General features: G+C 49.9%; 1 protein-coding gene across 5 annotated transcripts in view; it reads left to right on the forward strand.

Annotated features, from left to right (window-relative positions):
- The window catches only part of LOC142568142 (uncharacterized), a 322,514-nt gene that overhangs the window by 79,755 nt on the left and 224,116 nt on the right, over window positions 1-18,643 (forward strand). For all 5 annotated transcript variants that reach the window (XM_075678214.1, XM_075678212.1, XM_075678213.1 and 2 more), the window contains exon 7: window positions 8,685-8,747. In XM_075678214.1, coding sequence (XP_075534329.1) covers window positions 8,685-8,747 — 63 coding nt within the window. The remainder of the gene's footprint in view (window positions 1-8,684; window positions 8,748-18,643) is intronic.

Below are 18,643 nucleotides of genomic sequence, written 5' to 3' on the forward strand. Positions count from 1 at the left end.
TGCAGCCGGAATTAAGGTGACGCCGCGTCGAACAGCCTCCACAATTATAAACCACATCCGTGGCTAGTTCGCTACGCGGCTAATTGTGCGCTCCACGATGAGAAGCCAAGTACAGCTGCACGCAATCACGGTTTCACCGATAGTCGGTTCACAATATACACCGCAAGGTGTTCGAACCCGCCACCTCCCATCTGCGAAGGAAGAAGCGTTAGAACACAGTACAGATCACACACAGTAGGGCCGGGCACTAAAGGTCACACTACTACAGAATGTTGAATGTTCATGCAACAAACGTGAACCTAATTTAGTTAGGTCTATAAAGGTTAGTAGGGCGCGATGGGCCTGATCATGTTTAGATGCACAGCCACTTGGGTATAAACATTCCTCGGGTGTCGCACACCGCAGGCCAAGGAGATGATAGTTTCTCACTAGCGACATGCGCTGCGCACTGAAAGCGGGACACTCAAGTATAAGGTGCTGAAGTGTCTCGTAGCAGCCACAAGACGTACACAATGGACTTTCCGCACGCCCTTGTCTGTATAAACGTTCGTGCACGTTCACGTAACCAACCCTCAGCTTGAGCATTTGTGCTCTAGCGCGACGAGGCAAGCCTCGACCGCGAACACAAAGCGGGAACGTCCCATTTGCGACGCGCTGATCTGGATGCTGCTTGAGTAGGTGGCGACGAATCAGCAGACTAGCGTCATCAAGCTTGCACAAATTTCTGGGCAGTCACAGTTATTATGAGCGCAACTTGAAGCGAGCCGATCAGACTCTTCATTTCCGGCGATTCCTACGTGTGAAGGTATCCATTGAGCAACGAGTGATACCCCACGTGATGTAATTTTGCTCGCAGAGTCATTAATGCTGCGCACAAGTGGACAATCAAGCTCACTGAGTTGTAACCTGCTAAGGGCAGCACGGGAGTCCGTAAAGATGACAACCTTCGATGTAGTTAACTCCTCTTGCACGTATTTCAGTGCAACATTAATCGCTGCTAGCTCCGCAGTTGTTGACGAAGTTGGATTGGATATTTGAAAGATACGTCGTACTTGAGTTGAAGGGCAGAAAGAAGCTGCAGAGACGCCTTGACCGTCGTTGTGTACAGATGCATCTGTGAATACTTGAAGATAATCTGGAAACTTTTCGAACATGTGAGACTGAGCCACTTGGAATATTGCCGAAACAGCCATATCAGACTTTTTGTGCATGTCAGGGATTGTAAGGTAAATGGGGAATACGTGTTTCGTGATACCTTTTAAGAAGTGCAGGAAAAGAACTAGCACACTGTTATATGCATTTAGGTATTCCCTGCACGCATTCCCCTCGAGTTCAGTTGACAGCTTTTGTACTGGTCATGCGTGAGTTATATTGTTTGAAAAAGTAGGGATTAGTTAGAGAGAAATAGAAAGAGAGAAAGCTCTTAATTGAAAAGCGACCTGGTTATCCAGCGTATTTCCACCTCTGCAGGGTATATCGGCAGCAGAGTCAGTGTCCCAGGCGATGTGGGCAGATAATTTTGTTAGAAGTTGACGTTTGATGCACAGAAGAAAGCACGCACATATGCACGCGCACACACGCGCACACACACATTCTTGATGAAATAATGTGGTTCGGTCCCAGTTTGCAGAGCAAACTTATTGAGTCAATGTATAAAGAGACGAAGTCCAGGGCTTTGCGTTGTTTCTATAGGCAACGCCGGGGATGCAGTACCTGTGTTAAAGGAAAGTAGCCGGAACTTCTGACAAGCGTGCGTGCGTGTAAGGCCTGTAGGGCGTGTAGGACTTGCGTGAGTGTATTTCCTTTGTAATATGCACACCATTGAACCTGCATACGACCTTGTTCGAAACAAGTAGACCCTGTGGTGAGCCCAATCGAAATGACGAAGTCGAACGTTCCAACGTTACCTCCCCGCCAGCAACAATGAAACGTAAGAGTTTATGAGAATGTGCAGACCAAAACTCTATCTATGGACGAAAGTGATCTCTTAACGTGCACTGCAGTCTCCTTACGCGGCCATTTTTTACATATAACGGTGCGCAACGGAACGTACGCCACCGCGGCTTCATGCGCCTAAGCACAATGACGCCGCAGCCGCGTAGCGACCGCCGAGGTTGCTGACGGATGCCGGCCGCGGCATTGTCGGACCGCGTTTAGACTACTTCGCGGCCAACCACTTTGTGCGCTTGTTTTTCGATCACCCTTTTTAAAGCGAAACCTTTATGGCCGCGAACTTGCGATTTCGCCGCGGCCGTGCTCCGAGGAGGCACATGACGTCACACTGCGTTCCTCGTCATTGCGTTCGCCTCCGCTCGCTTCGCCAGCAGCGTCTCGCGCCTGATAACATGTCGGAGGATTGAAAAGGAGGGCTCGCGTGCGCCGCAACCACAGTTGAGGCAGCAGTATGGACGGTGACGATTCTGATAAGCAGGAGGAGGCCTGGAATCGACATCGGAACGAGACGAAGAGGAAACGAATCGCCCAGGAAACAGACGAACAGCGCGCCGAACGACTGGCTAAATGCAGCATTATAGCTAGACAACCAGACTAACCTGGACTTGCAATCAAGAATAACCAAGGCTAACCACGCTATGCCTTAGCTTTCGCTACGGATACCCTGGCAAAGCCGAGCTAAGCCATTGCCAATTTTTTTCCCCCGCACCGTGCAAAATTGTAGAGCAATCCCTACCTCGTTCAGCGTCGTTCATCCGCGCCAGCGCCGTCGGCGTTGCCAGGTAACGACACGTATGCGATTCGGGAATCCCGGTCCTAAATATCCACGAATTCTCGCGTCTCTATTTTCGCTGCTGGGCCCTTTGTCGTGCTCGTTTTCGTCCTGTTTGTGTGAAATGAAAAAGCGCGGGGGGTGAGGATGGCACGATGCCCTTTCGTCACTACCTTGAGGAGGGCGCCACTCTGGCCGGGTCGTCGCTGCGACGCCCGGTCGAGACGGGTTAGCTCTAAGAGAAAGGGTAGGCCGTGGGTCGAGCGAGGAGTGAGAGAACAAAAGAGCGATGTGGCGGGGACTCGCCAGATTAATTCCCGCCCGAAGACCGACCCTTTGCTCATTGGGCAACGTTCACGCCGCCACTCGGACGAAATCGGGAGCCGCGGCTGGAGTGGGAGGCAAAAGAGGAGAGAGCGCGAGGGGACCGCGGGAACTGGCGAGACAGGGCGTGTACTTGGCAGGTCTGGGGAACGGTGCAGGGAATCGGAGCTATACAATTGGCGTCGAGCAAGCTGCGTAATGGTTACACCTTTCTTCAACGTTTTTCTCCCGTATTTACTGGAAGTACTGCCTCTGTCTCTCTCGTTAGACCATTGTAGTTTCATTGGTAACATTTCAACACTCTTCTTTATTTTTGGGGTACAAAAGTCGAAGATGAAAGCTCGAGACGATAGACAAAAACGCATGTAAAATATCATAGTGTCGTATACAGGCATCCCTATATCAGCTACATTGGACACGGCTTTGAAATACTAACCGGATTTTCAGAGAGAAAAAAATTAGCAAGTTATAGGCAGTCTGCTTAGCCGAGAGAACTTCCGTCGACTGGGTTTTGACTCCGTGCGGATAGGGAAGGTATGCGGCGAACAGGAATGAAAACTGCGATAGTAATCATATAATACGACGAGGCCAAGTACATACGGTGGCAATAGCGCTTGTCTTAAGTGGTCAATCGGCCGATGTGGCCGCCATCGTTCGCGGAAAAAAAAAAAAAGCTCTGGCCGATGAAGCGATGCGGCCAAGCATGCTCGTGCGGCATGCTTGATCCATCCGCTACGGAAAAAACAGATCTGGCACGCAGAAGCATTCGCAGCCGGCCACTTGACTACTATAGAACAAGCTTAATTCACGCTGTGCGTGTGCCGTGTCTGTGCAACCGTCGTTCATAGATGGCGAACTAACTTTTTGCCACGTACGGACGCCTGGCAAGGTGCACGAAAGCCTGCGTCACGTGAAAGCATCGATAACGCCCTTGCGTGCCGTAGATACCTGTGGATGCCTGTTGCCGCATGAGCAGTAGCTCCACAAAGGGAATTAGCCAGCGGAAACTACAGGTATGGATTCTCTACACTGCATATAGCGGTGCATACTGGCAGTACTCAGCAGCTTACGTAACCTATATACATCCGCTAATGTTTCGTCCGCTTATTAGCACAGAACCAGACGCCGCCACGAAGTCCCACGCGGAAGGCAGATAGCAATGCAAAGTTCACCGCCACAACATTGCGCCGCAGGCTTTCGTAGCTACGCACCAACTGTCCCAACATTGTACTTTGATAAAACAACAGCACACGCGTAATTGGCTGTAAAGTAGCCGATACGCCGCGCACCCGATACCGTCGAAACTCGGCACTCACTTTCCGCAGCGCATTAATTACCGGCTCCTGGCGACTCCTCGTTTCCGCAGCAGTGCACGGTATTAACAAGATGGACGGTAGCTGGAACCCGAAGGTCCACTCGCAGCCCATCGGTCTCGGCCTCCCGCTGTCTCATTGATCACGCCGCCGCTCGCGCTCGTTCCTTATAAGACCGCCGACAGCGCTGGGGATTTCTTCGCCTGTTTGCTTGTCTTGGGCGCGCGAGAGAGTGCGATGAGCGGTCTACCGGCTCCGCCATCTCTCAAAGTAATTGGAGCTTCCAGTTGCGCCGGCGGGCCGGCAAAGCCGCCCAGAACGCAGCACTTGTTTGACACTACGTGACCACTCTAGCGCTCCGACGCAGAATTGATTGAGTTTTTTCTGTAAAGCAATGGAGGTCTGCGGTGAAGAACAGCTACGCGATCATTTCTTTATTATTATTTGTTTCTTCTAACGCATGCAAACGCCAACGCTGACAAACGAATTTGGTTCAGTGACACAAGTGGTTCTTTTTTGCTAGAATAGTTTATGCAAATGAAAACTAATTTGTTCAAACTTATGTGAACCGAAGCTTCACAGACTCGTGTAATAAATTCTACACGTCTAAATGCTTTGAGTAGAATTGTCTTTATTGTCATGCTATGCAACGTGTAATCTACTGTAATGCTTATGTTTATGCGTGGCACATGCTAGAGTTTTAATGCATATTAACGGCACTGTTTACGAGCTATGCCGGAATGCGCCCAGCTGATCATGCGTTCTGCTAGACGTCGACGTAGCGATGTCTCGAGCACGAGGGTGATGTTTGATTTATGTCGACGTAAGAGTGGTGAGAGATGTGTTACACGTGTGTGCAGCAAGAAGTTGCGACGCGAAACGCAGCGATATGGTTGGTCTATTCTTTTCCCGCCTCTCTGGCCTAATGGAAAATGGCACACCTGCAACATCGCGCTTGCACCAAGCGGCTCGAATGGTTAGCGAGCGTTCGCGCAAGAGAAATGCACGTGCGATCGTGGCGTGTCCAAACCTAAACAGTCGTACTAACGTACTTACGTTAGCATACTTATACGCCGTCCGGAAAATTTTATGCCTAACAGCGCTCTTCTTCTTGATATGCACGAAAAGATGGTTATGCCGCAACATACCACAACCTGACCGTGGTTGAACTTACGCAATACGCATGTTAGACGATAAAAATGGCGCATGGCGCAACGGGGCGACGTGGTACGTCTCACCGCTGTCGAGATAACTCGAAAGGGTGTGTGTGTGTGTGTGTGTGTGTGTGTGTGTGAAGCGTAGTAGGCACGTTTGTGCGTCCTATGCACTTTCGCTATCGCGCCAGGAATGCGCCGCTTGAGTATGTGCATACATATTGCGTGTTTCGCCGACCGTGATCGCGGACGCCCTTGAAAACCGCGCCGGACTTGGAAAGCAGGGAGGCAAACCATCCGCTACGACTGGGGTCTGCCTGAGCTTATATTCCTTCTTGATGATTTGCCGTGGGAACTTGGGCGCATTGCCAAGTAGTATTCAGAGACAGTTGGCGCTCTGGGTTGTAAGTTTATTTCGGTAGCTGCGCCGAGGGAAAGTTTCAAAGCAGGCTGCTATTACGCGACGTCTGCTCCATGGAAAGGGTGAACTGTCGGCTGCAGACCCTGAAGATTGAGTATCGTTCATGTGGACTCTACCAAAACTTTTCGACGAAATTTCCAGCGGCCGGTGCACAAAATAACGGGGACACCCCTCGTGTTTGGGCTGCTCAGATGTGCATAAACACGAAGAAAGAAACAAGCCGTTGCTTGTAGCTCTTTCGGTTCTGCAGTATCGCGCTAGGAAAATGGGGAAATGGGGAATCGGCCAATGTCTTGGTCGTCTACGCGAATCGTAATATTTGCAAGCGCAGGTCTATCGATCGAGAAGAACGTAAGCAGCGAAGGTCATGAAGCTTCCCTTGAGGCGACCGCCGTTAGTATACGCTGAACTTTTTCGCTTGTTGCCCGCGACGAACTGACGGTGTCGGCTGAAATCATCAAGCAATGATCTTGAAAGAGCAAAGGTGGTCTTATTAGTTTCAAGTTGGCGCTGACAAGAAGCAAGTATGCTTTCTCTTGGCAAAATCGGCGGATGGCCGCTTGGATAACGTCTAACCTGCGTGCACAAAGAATCACGGCGAAGTCAGCCCGTGGACTACGTCTGCAATGCGCTGCATCCACGCGTTTTTATCTAAACCACCCATTTCCGATGTGTATTCGTGTCAGATGACAGTGACGATGCATTTGCTCACGCTGATCACTCTGCGACGTGTAGACTCGCTGGTTGATGCGGTTTATCGTCCGAAACCAGCACGGTTGTGCTGTCGGAGATACCGCAGTGAAGGAGTCTGGATTGATTTCGGCCGCCTGCGGTATATACTGTATGTGGCACCCGACCCCAGTCACACGCGGTAGCTTCTGCATTTCGCCCCCGTCGGAATGCTGCAATCATGGCCGCGGATCGAAACCGCGAACTAGGGCTCAGATGCTAAACAGGATAGCCACAGAGCCACCGTGGACTGTTGGAACTGCTCTTCCGTTGATGGAGCAGTTTGTTCTATGAGAGGAATAAAACAAACTATTGGATTGTCGCATTAGGTTGCAGCAAATTTTGGGTTGCAGAACCGCTATATATGTAGCCTCGCTGGATCTCAAAGGACTCCGCCTGGCCACCAAACAGCGGTGCAGCCTTCCGTTTTGTATATAGTCACGAGAGATCACACCTCCCTAATTACAAATCGAATGCGGCGCTCGGTTTAGCCTGTTGAATTTCTTAACATCGTACTCTATGGACACAGCAGGGGCCGATTAAGCAGAATGTACGGTTTAGTATCGTGACGAAGGAATATCCGTCACGCAGATTGTTTTCTGAGCCTGCGTGTGAGATACCTTATTCTGGTGGAATTACACTTGCGTACGCTAAAATAGGCGCACATTGCACGCTTAATCGGGACAGCCCGGTTCCTTACAGCACGAGGAACTCTTACTCGCCTGCGAGGCACGCTGTAAGCGCTTACATCAATATTACGAGTTTTCCGACACCTCCAGCATTCATATATATTCTCATGAGCACCCCCACCTCCCTGTGTTTCCTGCCTTCGTATGCTGTTTGTGTGCTGTGTGTGGCGTCTTGTTGGGCCTCGCTTATCTGCAAGTGATGCCTAACAACCCCGTGCACACGATAAGGCTAATAGTTTTAGTTTTGTTTCTGCAAGTTCAGTGGTTGATTACTTTGGGTTCGAGTTATGCAACACCTTATGTTTTGTTTTACATTATGTGTTCAGTAGATTCTTGTTTGCCTTTTCTCTGTGCAGCGTTGTCGCAATTTTGTTTTCGCCCTTTACGTCTGATCGATGCTAATGGCTGTTTTGTTCTTCTTTTTTTCTTTCCCACCCCGCTTTCCTTCCTTCTTTCTTTCATTCTTTCTTGCCTTCTTTCTTTTCTTCCTGCTCGCGCGCTTGCCTTCCTTGTCGTAAAACGCCTTGCTGTCTGTCGACGACACTGCTTGGCGCTCTGCTTGCAACGCTCCTTGTTATCTCTTCTGCCTGCGCTTGTTCACTCTCCGTCCTTCTCCGTAACGTTGTTCATCTTGCTTCCTTTGCTTGGAATGGTGCGTTTTCCCGCGTCAAACTCCCTCTCATCCTGCTGTTCGTGCGTTAAACGTTACACTTTTTATCTGCACCTTCACATTTGCCGTACATTTCCCTCTCTCCCTATATATATAATCTTTCTAATGTCCTCCTTTCACTCATGGAATCCCATTCCTTTCACTTGTTTCCTGCTCTCTCCCTGCTCTTATCTTCAACGCATTATTTGATCGATCCTTTCTGTCCCGTGCACTCTTTACGTCCCATGTTCTCCACGCTCATTTCCTCTTTTCGCCCGTTCCTTGATCCTTTCGTTCTGCATCTTGCGTTATGTTGCCTTGCCTCTCTGTGTGCTTCAATCTCTCCTGTCATCGTGATTCCTTTACCTCTCCCCTTGTCTCCTTTGCTTCTTGTCTCCTTTGCTTCCGTGGCGTCTTCTCACCATCCCTTTTTCGTTCCTTCCCCTCGACTTCCCCTTGCCTTTCTACACGTCTCCCCCCTCCTCCCAACCACATCGCACGCCATCGCAACGACCCGCCCCGTGCCCTGCTGGTTGAACGCCGCCGCCAACCCAAACAAACCTGGCATGAAATCATCGCTGTTCCGCACGGTACTATACCCTGCCCGGCCAATCGCCTACCGTGCTTTGGATTGTTTTCTGGATTGTGAAACGCAAAAAAAAATGGAATTTCTAAAATAGCAATGACAGCACCACGACGCTGGTCGCGACGAGCACGAATCAGCTGTACCCGCCGAGAAACTGGTGAGTGGGGCGATTTTCCTCATCGGGTGACGTAATTGTCTGTCGTCATCGTGTGAACGCGAGAGCCTGCAGCTGCCGCTCACCGAAGCGGTAGCTGATGTCAGTGGGTCAATCGTTTCAGTTCCGAATCGTAAAGATACTTTCATTTTTTCAATATTCGTCCGACAAGTACGCGCAGTAAACACTTCATCGAGATCCTTCGTAGTTGGCAAACTCCAATTAAGCCGCATAGAGGGGCAACTCAAATTATCGGTCTTAAGATGTTTACTAATATAAGAGCAGTGCATGCAAGGCAACTGATGCTCTAAAATAATTATTGCATTGATACAGTTATCGCATACGTGATGTGTTTTTAAGCTCTTGCATGACCGATGGCGTCGCTGCGAACGGCACTGCGGTGACGTCAGTCGGGGGATTAGCCTTTGCCGCCTGCTACGCTCCGGCTAGAATAGCTTCATTTTCATGCATCTGCTCTGACAGCGAGCTCGATTAGCCGAGCGCTCTCCAATCACTGTTTGTATTTTTTTAGCTTTAGTTTTATAAGTGCCTACATTAATGCAACAACAAGCCTTACATATCTATGCATCTTTCATATAACCAACCGATGTGTTAGCCCAGTGGCTAGGGCGTTGCGCTCTGAGCTCGTGGTCGCTGTTTCGACCCCGGCAAAGACGAAACGTAAAAACGATCGTGTATACTTAGATCTAGGTGCACGGTAAAGGATCCCAGGTGGTTAAAATTATTCCGGAGTACTCCACTAAGGCGTGCCTAATGATCGTGTGGGGCTTTCGGCATATATATATATATATATATATATATATATATATATATATATATATATATATATGTAACCACAGCCATCGCAGGAATCGCAGGAACCACAGCCATCGTCACGACTTAGTCATAAAACGTTTTGACGTGCGAGTAAATCAGAGCCAGCGCTGCTCTGATTCGCAACAGGGCTCATTCGCAACATTTCACGTCGACATAGCGACACTGGAGCCCTATAACGTAAAGCTACTCCAATATGTTTTTATTCCAACCTCCTAACGTCAAATTTGCGCAACCGCCTACGCAAGCATCGGGCGGTGACCCGCAGGGTTTGCTAAACAGGCCAATCAAACGCTCTTCTCGTTTATAGGAGGACACTTTTGTTTGCTTGAAAAACGAATAACATTGCCCACACTAAGCGACTTGTCTTATCTAATTGCCTGACAAGAGGCGAGGAGCACGCACAAGTGAAGCGGGATTCGATGTGGCCGAGCCAGTGCACTGAAAATCGATAACAGGAGGAAGAGGGTCGTGCCAACGTCTGCGATTGGTCCGCTTTCCCTTACTTAGCTTGCGGTGGCTGGTCGAAAATCGCGGCGGCATGCAACAGAAGCGTACGAACGACGCTAAAACGGACCCTCAGCAAAGAAGCGTTGGTAGAACGAGGTCGCAAATGTGCTGAAAGTGCTCGAAAAAGTTATAAGCAAACGCAGAAATATTTATTATACGCCAATAATCCCATGCTTTCCGGCAGGTGCGAGTAGCCAGGGCCGCTATTTTGTAGCGATGCCTTATGCCTTATTCTATGCTATTCTTATCAACCACAACACACGGCCGCCTGGTCCCGTTGATAATGTGGGCAGACCGTCGCTCTGACCACTGGCCAAGCGCGAAAAGCCTGAAAAAGCATAGAATCGGAAAAGGCATCGCTACAAAATACCGGCCCAGTGCCTCATTGATCGGTGGCAGCCATCTTTTATTCCTTTCGGCACGGGGCAGCCTGCGGCTATTCAGAAGAAGATTCAGTTTTGTTCGGCATATTAGTGCATCTTTAACGCGTACACGTCACTTTTACGCGGAGAGTTTTCGCGGTTTTCTGACGTTGCGTGACAGGCAGGTGAAGTGGGTGCAGCTCGAAAAATCTTGACCAATAGCCGAGGGCTAATGGGAAAAAGGCGTCGAATCAGAAATAACTATTTTTCTTGTCTGCGGTCACATCGTGCATAATGAGTGTGTACACGTTATATCAGATGGGGAGCTATCGCGGTTTTCGTGACGCGGTGTGACAGACAGGCAAAAAGGGGGTGGTCCAAAAAAGTTTTTGAGCAATCGCGGAGGGCTGATTGCAGAATTGAAATAGAAAAGTTTGGAATAGCTTTACGTTATAGCGCCCCTGTAGTTGAACGCAAATCTTACATTTCGATTATATTTCTACTCGCATGGTGTTGTATATATAAAAGTTTAAGTGGCATTATTTCACTCACAAATGGTTTATCTCGTACATTAGTTGCACTACGTTCTGTCCTGTTTCGCAGTCGTCAAGCATGCTTTGCGCCATTTACTCGCAAACAAATGTCATTACCAATTTCTCATACAAAACGTCTATATTTGTTTAGGTTACATAAACATTTCTCTTCAAGGCACTTTCCGACTACCGGGAGCCACTCGCTAGACACGACTTTATGGCGTAATCCAAATATTAAGCTATAAAAAAAGAAAATGCAGGAAAGTCCTTGAACATTTTATTGAGCCTCTGTACGGTCTCCCTCCCCTCCCCCGCCCTCTTTTATTCTTTTATTGTGCGTTTAGTGCTCCAACTACTTATTAGGTCAATTACCTGAAAATCTAAACTTCCCAATTTTCTTGCTTTAGGTTTAAATACGTATGAATGTAACCAACCCTTATACATAGCTTTCATTGATTACGAAGAAGCGTTTGATTCAGTCGAAACCTCAGCAGTCATGGAGGCATTACGGAATCAGGGTGTAGACGAGCCATATGTAAAAATACTAAAAGATGTCTATAGTGGCTTCACAGCCACCGTAGTCCTCCGTAAAAAAAGCAACAAAATTCCAGTAAAGAAAGGCGTCAGGCAGGGAGATACGATCTCTGCAATGCTATTCACAGCGTGTTTACAGGAGGTATTCAGAGACCTGGAGTGGGTGGATGGATTGTGGATAAGAATTAATGCAGAATACCTTAGTAACTTGCGATTCGCTGATGATATTGCCTTGCTTAGTAACTCAGGGGACCAATTGCAATGCATGCTCAATGACCTGGAGAGGCAAAGCAGAAGCGTGGGTCTAAAAATTAATCTGCAAAAAACCAAAGTAATGTTTAACAGTCTCGGAAGGGAACAGCAGTTTACTATAGGTAGCGAGGCACTGGAAGTGATAAGGAAATACATTTACTTAGGACAGGTAGTGACCGCGGATCCGGATCGTGAGACTGAAATAATCAGAAGAATAAGAATGTGCTGGGGTGCGTTTGGCAGGCATTCTCAAATCATGAACAGCAGGTTGCCACTATCCCTCAAGAGAAAAGTATATAACAGCTGTATCTTACCAGTACTCACGTACGGGGCAGAAACCCGGAGGCTTATGAAAAGGGTTCTGCTTAAATTGGGGACGACGCAACGAGCTATGGAAAGAGGAATGATGGGTGTAACGTTAAGGGATAAGAAGAAAGCAGATTAGGTAGGGAACAAACGCGAGTTAATGACATCTTAGTTGAAATCAAGAAAAAGAAATGGGGCATCGGCCGGAGATGTAATGAGGAGGGAAGATAACCTATGGTCATTGAGGATTACGGACTGGATTCCAAGGGAAGGGAAGCGTAGCAGGGGGCGGCAGAAAGTTAGGTGGGCGGATGAGATTAAGAGGTTTGCAGGGACAACATGGCCACAATTAGTACGTGACCGGGGCAGTTGGAGAAGTATGGGAGAGGCCTTTGCCCTGCAGTGGGCGTAACCAGGCTGATGATGATGATGACATATGAAACGCTTACAGAACAAAATATATGGAAAACGGTCATATAAGAAAAGGTTGTCGCTTCTGTTTGTTATGCGATAGCTCTAATTCACCTCGCTGTATGAGCCTCGGCCACAAAATGTGTTCGCTAACCATGGCAGTAGCAAAGAGAAAAAAAAAGGGTTACGCTGACTCGACTAACACACAGGAACGAGCTGTGTCATGACGGAAATAATCAAGTTCGATTAAAGTTATCTTACCAAGGCCAGCATTGCAGCACAAAGGCAACGTAACATTGTTTTGCCCACTAATTTTGTCCGCCCTTCCATAAGACGCTCCAGACCTGATTTTTCTGCCATGCCGCTAAAGCAGTGATTGCATTAACGCTACGCAGCGACCCCCTAGTTTCCTGGGAATCCAATCGAACGTATTTTCGTGATGTGCTTGATACGCTGGGCAGCCACGAAATTGGAATGTCTGTGGTCAACGGAGCGGGCGACCGGACGCGCAGCACTCGCTGGACAGACAAACGAAGTATTACAGCTCAGACACAGCAGCTGAAGGCCAAATGAGGCAGCTGATCGTCAAAAAAAAAAAAAAAAGGAAGAGGTTCGACTAATCATTGCGAGTGCACCACAACAACGGAACAGCAATGACGAGAAACCAACGCCGTACACGCACGTCTACACATTGGTGACTAGCAGACGACGCCAGAAGCAATTATAAGGGACTCTGCTCAGTTTCCCAGGGAATGGTGTCCCGCAACATTCCCCACATCCTGTTCTGCTTCCACGCTGACATCGCAAGAACTCGAACAAACCAGGTCGGCCGATTCGGTCAAGTTGCCTTCACGTAGACTACGAGAGCAAGCACGGAGCGGCAATTGAGTCCTCCCTTCCCCCTGTGACGTCACACGCGAGAGGGCGCCACTTAAATATCTCGGGGCTAGTACAAAGCGCAAACGTTGAAGCAAGTCGGTGTAAGTTTGCTGCGATCACACAGATCACCGCAGCATGCGTGTTAACTGCTCTGTGTGCGGCCACCTTTTGCGGTCAGGAGGCCATCATCTTTTGTGGCGCTGACATAAAAAAAACAAGCTCCTCGTAACGCTGATTTCGCTCATTTTGCGCGGAATTACGCCTCGCTTGCGCATCTTGCACTTAAAAGAAAGTGACCGCTTTCAATAGGAGACTTACGGGGGGCACGAAATGATAAGACGCACCATGTGCACAGCGGAATTCCGGATGTACGTGCATGGCTTTGTCAGAAGAAAGAAAACTATGGTGTGCATGACCACAGCTGACTTCATGACGAGTAGGGGAACTTGTATTCTTTCTCACACTGTTACCAGTGCGGTTCCTCGCCGTGCGTTGTACTTTATCGCCAGTAGCTCCACGCGTGTATGTTGCTTCGCAGTGTGGACTAGAGGATATTAACGCGATAGCGTTAAGGAGCTCGTGTCGCAGAAAAGCCGGTGTCGTCGGCGTCGGTGTCGGTGTCGGCGTCGGCGTCCGCGGCGTTGGCCGTGAGCGATAAATCACGGCAGGCACTTCATAAATAAAAAGCAACTTCCAAGATGGGCTGGGTGGGAATCGAACCAGGGTCTCCGAAGTGTGAGACGGAGACGTTACCACTGAGCCACGAGTTCGATGCTTCAAAGCGGTACAAAAGCGTCTCTAGTGAACGCGGTCTTGCCTTAGAAACGAGCTGTTTCTAAGGCTCAGGCGTGCGTCGCTTGCTCAGGCGCACATTTCGTTGTCGCGCCGAACGCTGCGTTGCTCGACGCTCACCGCGTCCGATGCGGGACGCGTAGTCGCTGCGCCGTAGCCCATTGTCTTACACCCCTTGGCGGGTCGACGGGAACGCTATCGCGTTCCACTCTTGAAGGCGAAGCTTAAGCGTCCTCCAATTTTTTTCGTTTGCTTGGTGGCATTGCTTTCTTTGACGAAGGCTTTGCGGTCGCCTATTCCTCATTGCGGCGCCTGTCTTCTGTACTTTGTACTTCTCTTGGCCTGTAGCTTTCTGTGTGGGTGACACCAGTGGGCCTTGATAGGCTCTCAACTTGACTTCGGTTCAGGCTGCTGGCGTTTCCTGTTACACTGTTTTCGTAAGAATGCTTGGCGACTTGCGTTTGTCAGCACACTGGTGTACTCAGTTTGAATACCACTCACTCATGCATATTCCATGTCACTCCTTGAGGATGGAATAGTGACATTCCTTGAGTGCGTGGCGGCGCGCTCTAAGATCGCTGTGCGATGCGCACTTTCTGTATTCCCGTGTTAAGCAAGCAGCTCGCTTTGAGAGTTGGGCTAGACAGCAAAAGAAGCCGAAGTTGGAAATTTATTTGTTTCTGTTTCATAAACGGTAATAAATGGCTGATAGGAATCGCAAAGGGCTCCTATTCCTATTTGCGTTCAGACATATCTTTCAACTCGCACGGTATATTACACAGAAGTAACAGAACGAAACAACGCCACGTGAGAGAAAACATCATGCTGTGCAAATAAATAAATAAAAGGGAGAGAGAGACAGAGAGAGAGAGAGGGACAACTTGAGTACAGTTTCGAAGAAACAATTACCGAAATCAAATTAACTAAGTAGCAACGTTATATACTCGTATAAAAATTGTGGCAGAAGCCATCCCACGAAGTCTGTATAGACGGTAACGCGTTAGCATTGAATCAATACTGCGACACAACATATTGCCACCCTCGAAACCAGGTGCGTATGAGGCGTGTGCTACAGCGGGACTCCTGTTTCGCACTTTTCTAAATAATCACCACCTAAGCAGCCCCTGCACGTGGTAAACCAGGGAAGCTGGAACGTGCGGCCCCTGTGTTCATCACTGGGTAATCCCGACGGTTCATTAAACGACCGCTTGCAAGGCTGCCGGATCCTCGGTACGCAGCTGCTGGCTGCACTCGGCTGCGCTCGGCTGCACGAGCCTGTTCTTGTGCCCGGGCTGCAGCATCGGCACGGCGTAGACGAGCTCGTTCCCGGTTCTGCTCGTGGCGCTGCTGATCGAAAGCTGCCTGCTGCTAAGGAGTGCGTACGAAGTGTGGCCTACCAATTTCGGAGCCGGAGAGAAACTGCTGCGCGCGCGCTCGGCTGCGGCGGAGAGCAACGACGTCACGACTAGAGCAGCCAATCGAGCGCCTCTCTCTCTCTTCTTTTTTTTTTACGCGCGTGCGCATGGGGTCGTGCCGAAGGAGTTTTCAGCGTGTAGGCGACAGACGACGCACAGACGGACTAATAGGCTAGCCATCTACGGCTTCGCTGTAAAACACTCGGTGCCATCTAGCGCCGCCGCCGCGAAACCTGCGCGTAGGCTCCGCAATGCATCGCGCCCCGTTACGTGCGAAAGCTGAGAAACGCGTTACGCGGAACCGGACACGTCTCTCCCGCTCCTTGCTGGACATGCTGCGCCATCTAGCGGCACTGCCGAGGAATGCGTGGGGGGGGGGGGGGGCTCCGACACGCTAAAGGCACGTTCACACCGAAGGCGGAGCGGACAAGCGGACAAGCGGATCCGGCAAAGCGGCTGCGGATTTTCCGCTTTGCGGAAAATACGCGGCCGCTTGGCCGGATCGCGCCCGGATCGATTTTTTCCGCGCGGACAAGTTGGCCGCTTTGGCCGCAGCCAATCAGAGCCCGACACTGAGGAAGCGCTGGTGAACGAATGTAAACAAATGTGTTTCTCTGGGCTTTTCGCTTATGTTCTTGAAAAGCCTAAAAACGGCAAGTTGGGCCAGTTGGTTGGGATTCATAGTACGGTTTGTTACAGCGCAACACAAGACAAGGATAAAAGAAGGTATAAAACGACGACACGGCGCCGTGTCGTCGCTTTATACTTTTTTTGTCCTTGTCTTGTGTTGTCGCTTTTCAATATGTGTAACAGCGCTACGCAAGGGGTGAGTAAAATGACAACGATCTCGTCTTCTTCGTCTGAGCTCATCATTTTGCAGGAGTAGATAGCGGACGGGAGCCCGCCAACCCACGACGAAAAAAATATCGGAAGTGCGCGTACAAACCCAAAGTGCCGCGAGATGGCGGCACGTCCCTGACATTGCTAAAGAAATTGCGAGATGCCCCGCCTTCCGTGCGACGCGGGACGCCAGGCAAGCTTGTCCGGTCTGAACAGGCGTACGCGCGCTCACCGCGTAGAAAATCCGCTTGGCCGCTTAGACGCTCCGCTTTCGGTGTGAATGTGCCTTAAGGGAGGCGCGCCGGTGCCTGTGAACCCTGAGAATTGTTCCCATGCTTGTACACGCTCAGTTGCCCTTTGTGCATTCGTGGCACAGCTCAATAACTCGTTGTCCTGAAAGCGTTCGTTGAAAAGCGTCACAACCCTAATGCATGGTGGTGCAGCCTAGTAATGCGTCGGGTTGACGTCCTTGAGGAACCCTTGTGACGTGGGCTCGATTCCGACGAGCATCGAATAAATTTAAGGGATATTTTTCGTCATTGTGTAGGCTGAACATTCCCGGTGGCACGTGCCTACCTGCCCTAGCTGGAGTCAAATACGTTCGTTGAAGACCTTGACACACCGATTGCCACACAGCCAGTGCGCCAAGTGGGCGTCAAAGAGTTTCTTCGAACAGCGGTACCTGCCCAGTCGCGCGTCTACATTGACCCACGTGGGCGTGAAAGTGGTTCGTTGAAGAGTGGCACGTATGTACACATTGCCGCATACCCATTGACCCAAGTTGGTCCGACGGTTACGTCGAACTCTGTTACCTCAGCAAAGCAACCGGATACGCTAGCCATTGGACCACGGACTACCCAGTGACCCAGGTGCGCGGGGAAGCGGTTACACACATACATACATACATACATACATACATACATACATACATACATACATACATACATACATACATACATACATACATACATACAGATAGATAGATAGATAGATAGATAGATAGATAGATAGATAGATAGATAGATAGATAGATAGATAGCATCCTGAAAGTGCATGTACCCCAAGAACACTAACACATTAAAACCCTCTGCATTCTACAATTTGAACAAGCAGGACACGTGAACTAAGACTAATGTAGCAGTCGAAAGAAGGACTTCAAAAATTTTACAGACCTGAAACAGCTGCTAAGAAAGAGACATCTATATTCTCTTTCGTATCACGTGCATTATTAACGATTGTTTCCGAAAAATAATCTAATCAACTAGGTTTACGCTATTTAATAAGGAACATAAGAATAATACGGATGAGAATCTGCATAAATGCGTCAGCGCCGCAAAGAGGATCGGACCGATCGATCCCGCAGACGCAGCGACACCCCCGTCGCGAGGCCACTCTTCCGATGACGTGCCCGTGAGGCAAATGCGCGCGATACAAGAAGCGTCAGATTTCCTGGACCTGGTAGTACGTAGCCGCCCGCATCGGAGGTAGTCAGACGTAGGCCCTCCGGCGCATACGAGGCGCGCCAGCGACCTGACGCGAGTGCAAATACGCAGCGGCCGGTGTGAACGAGATCGGCCGCGCGTGCTGCGCAAGACGGACGACCGGTGACGTGCATCCAATCTCGCTTCGGCACATGCGCCCTCGGTGCTTTGGCGACGAAGAAGCGAGGGAAACTTCGCGTATCGAGCGGCAACCCGTATCCGACACACGCCGTGCAAACCCGTCTATATACCAGCCCGCTTCTCTTCGTCCCACGCAGTGGCGCTTGTTGCAGTCCCCAAGGACGGCACTTTCACTTAACTCGACCCCCCCCTATCCTGGCTGATATGTCCGCGCTCCTGTCGCTGACGTCGGTGTGGCGCGCGCAAGCGACGCGGGTCGATACCCACTCGCGCTTAGTAATTAGACGCCCGCCCAGGGCTCGAGCTTGTTGGGCCTGCACAGACCGCACGCCCGCGCGCTGGCCGCCCCCCCCCCCCCACCTTTTTTTTTTCCTTTTTTTTTTCTCTTCGTTTCTTTTGCGTTCGTGAGCCAGCCTACTTGCGCAATAACCCAGTATTGCCATTTCGAGTCGCCGAAGACGCGTCTGCCACGCTGCGTTCCTCCGAGCTTCCTACACTTCACTCGAACGTGCCGCCTGCCTGACGTGGCATGACGCAGGATTCGCAAATGGCTACGCGTATCGCAGTGGTGTTGCTAGCTTGTGACGTTTATGACTGTGATGATACCGT

Source organism: Dermacentor variabilis, unplaced genomic scaffold (assembly GCF_050947875.1).
Source record: "Dermacentor variabilis isolate Ectoservices unplaced genomic scaffold, ASM5094787v1 scaffold_17, whole genome shotgun sequence".
Classification (NCBI taxonomy): Eukaryota; Metazoa; Arthropoda; class Arachnida; order Ixodida; family Ixodidae; genus Dermacentor; species Dermacentor variabilis.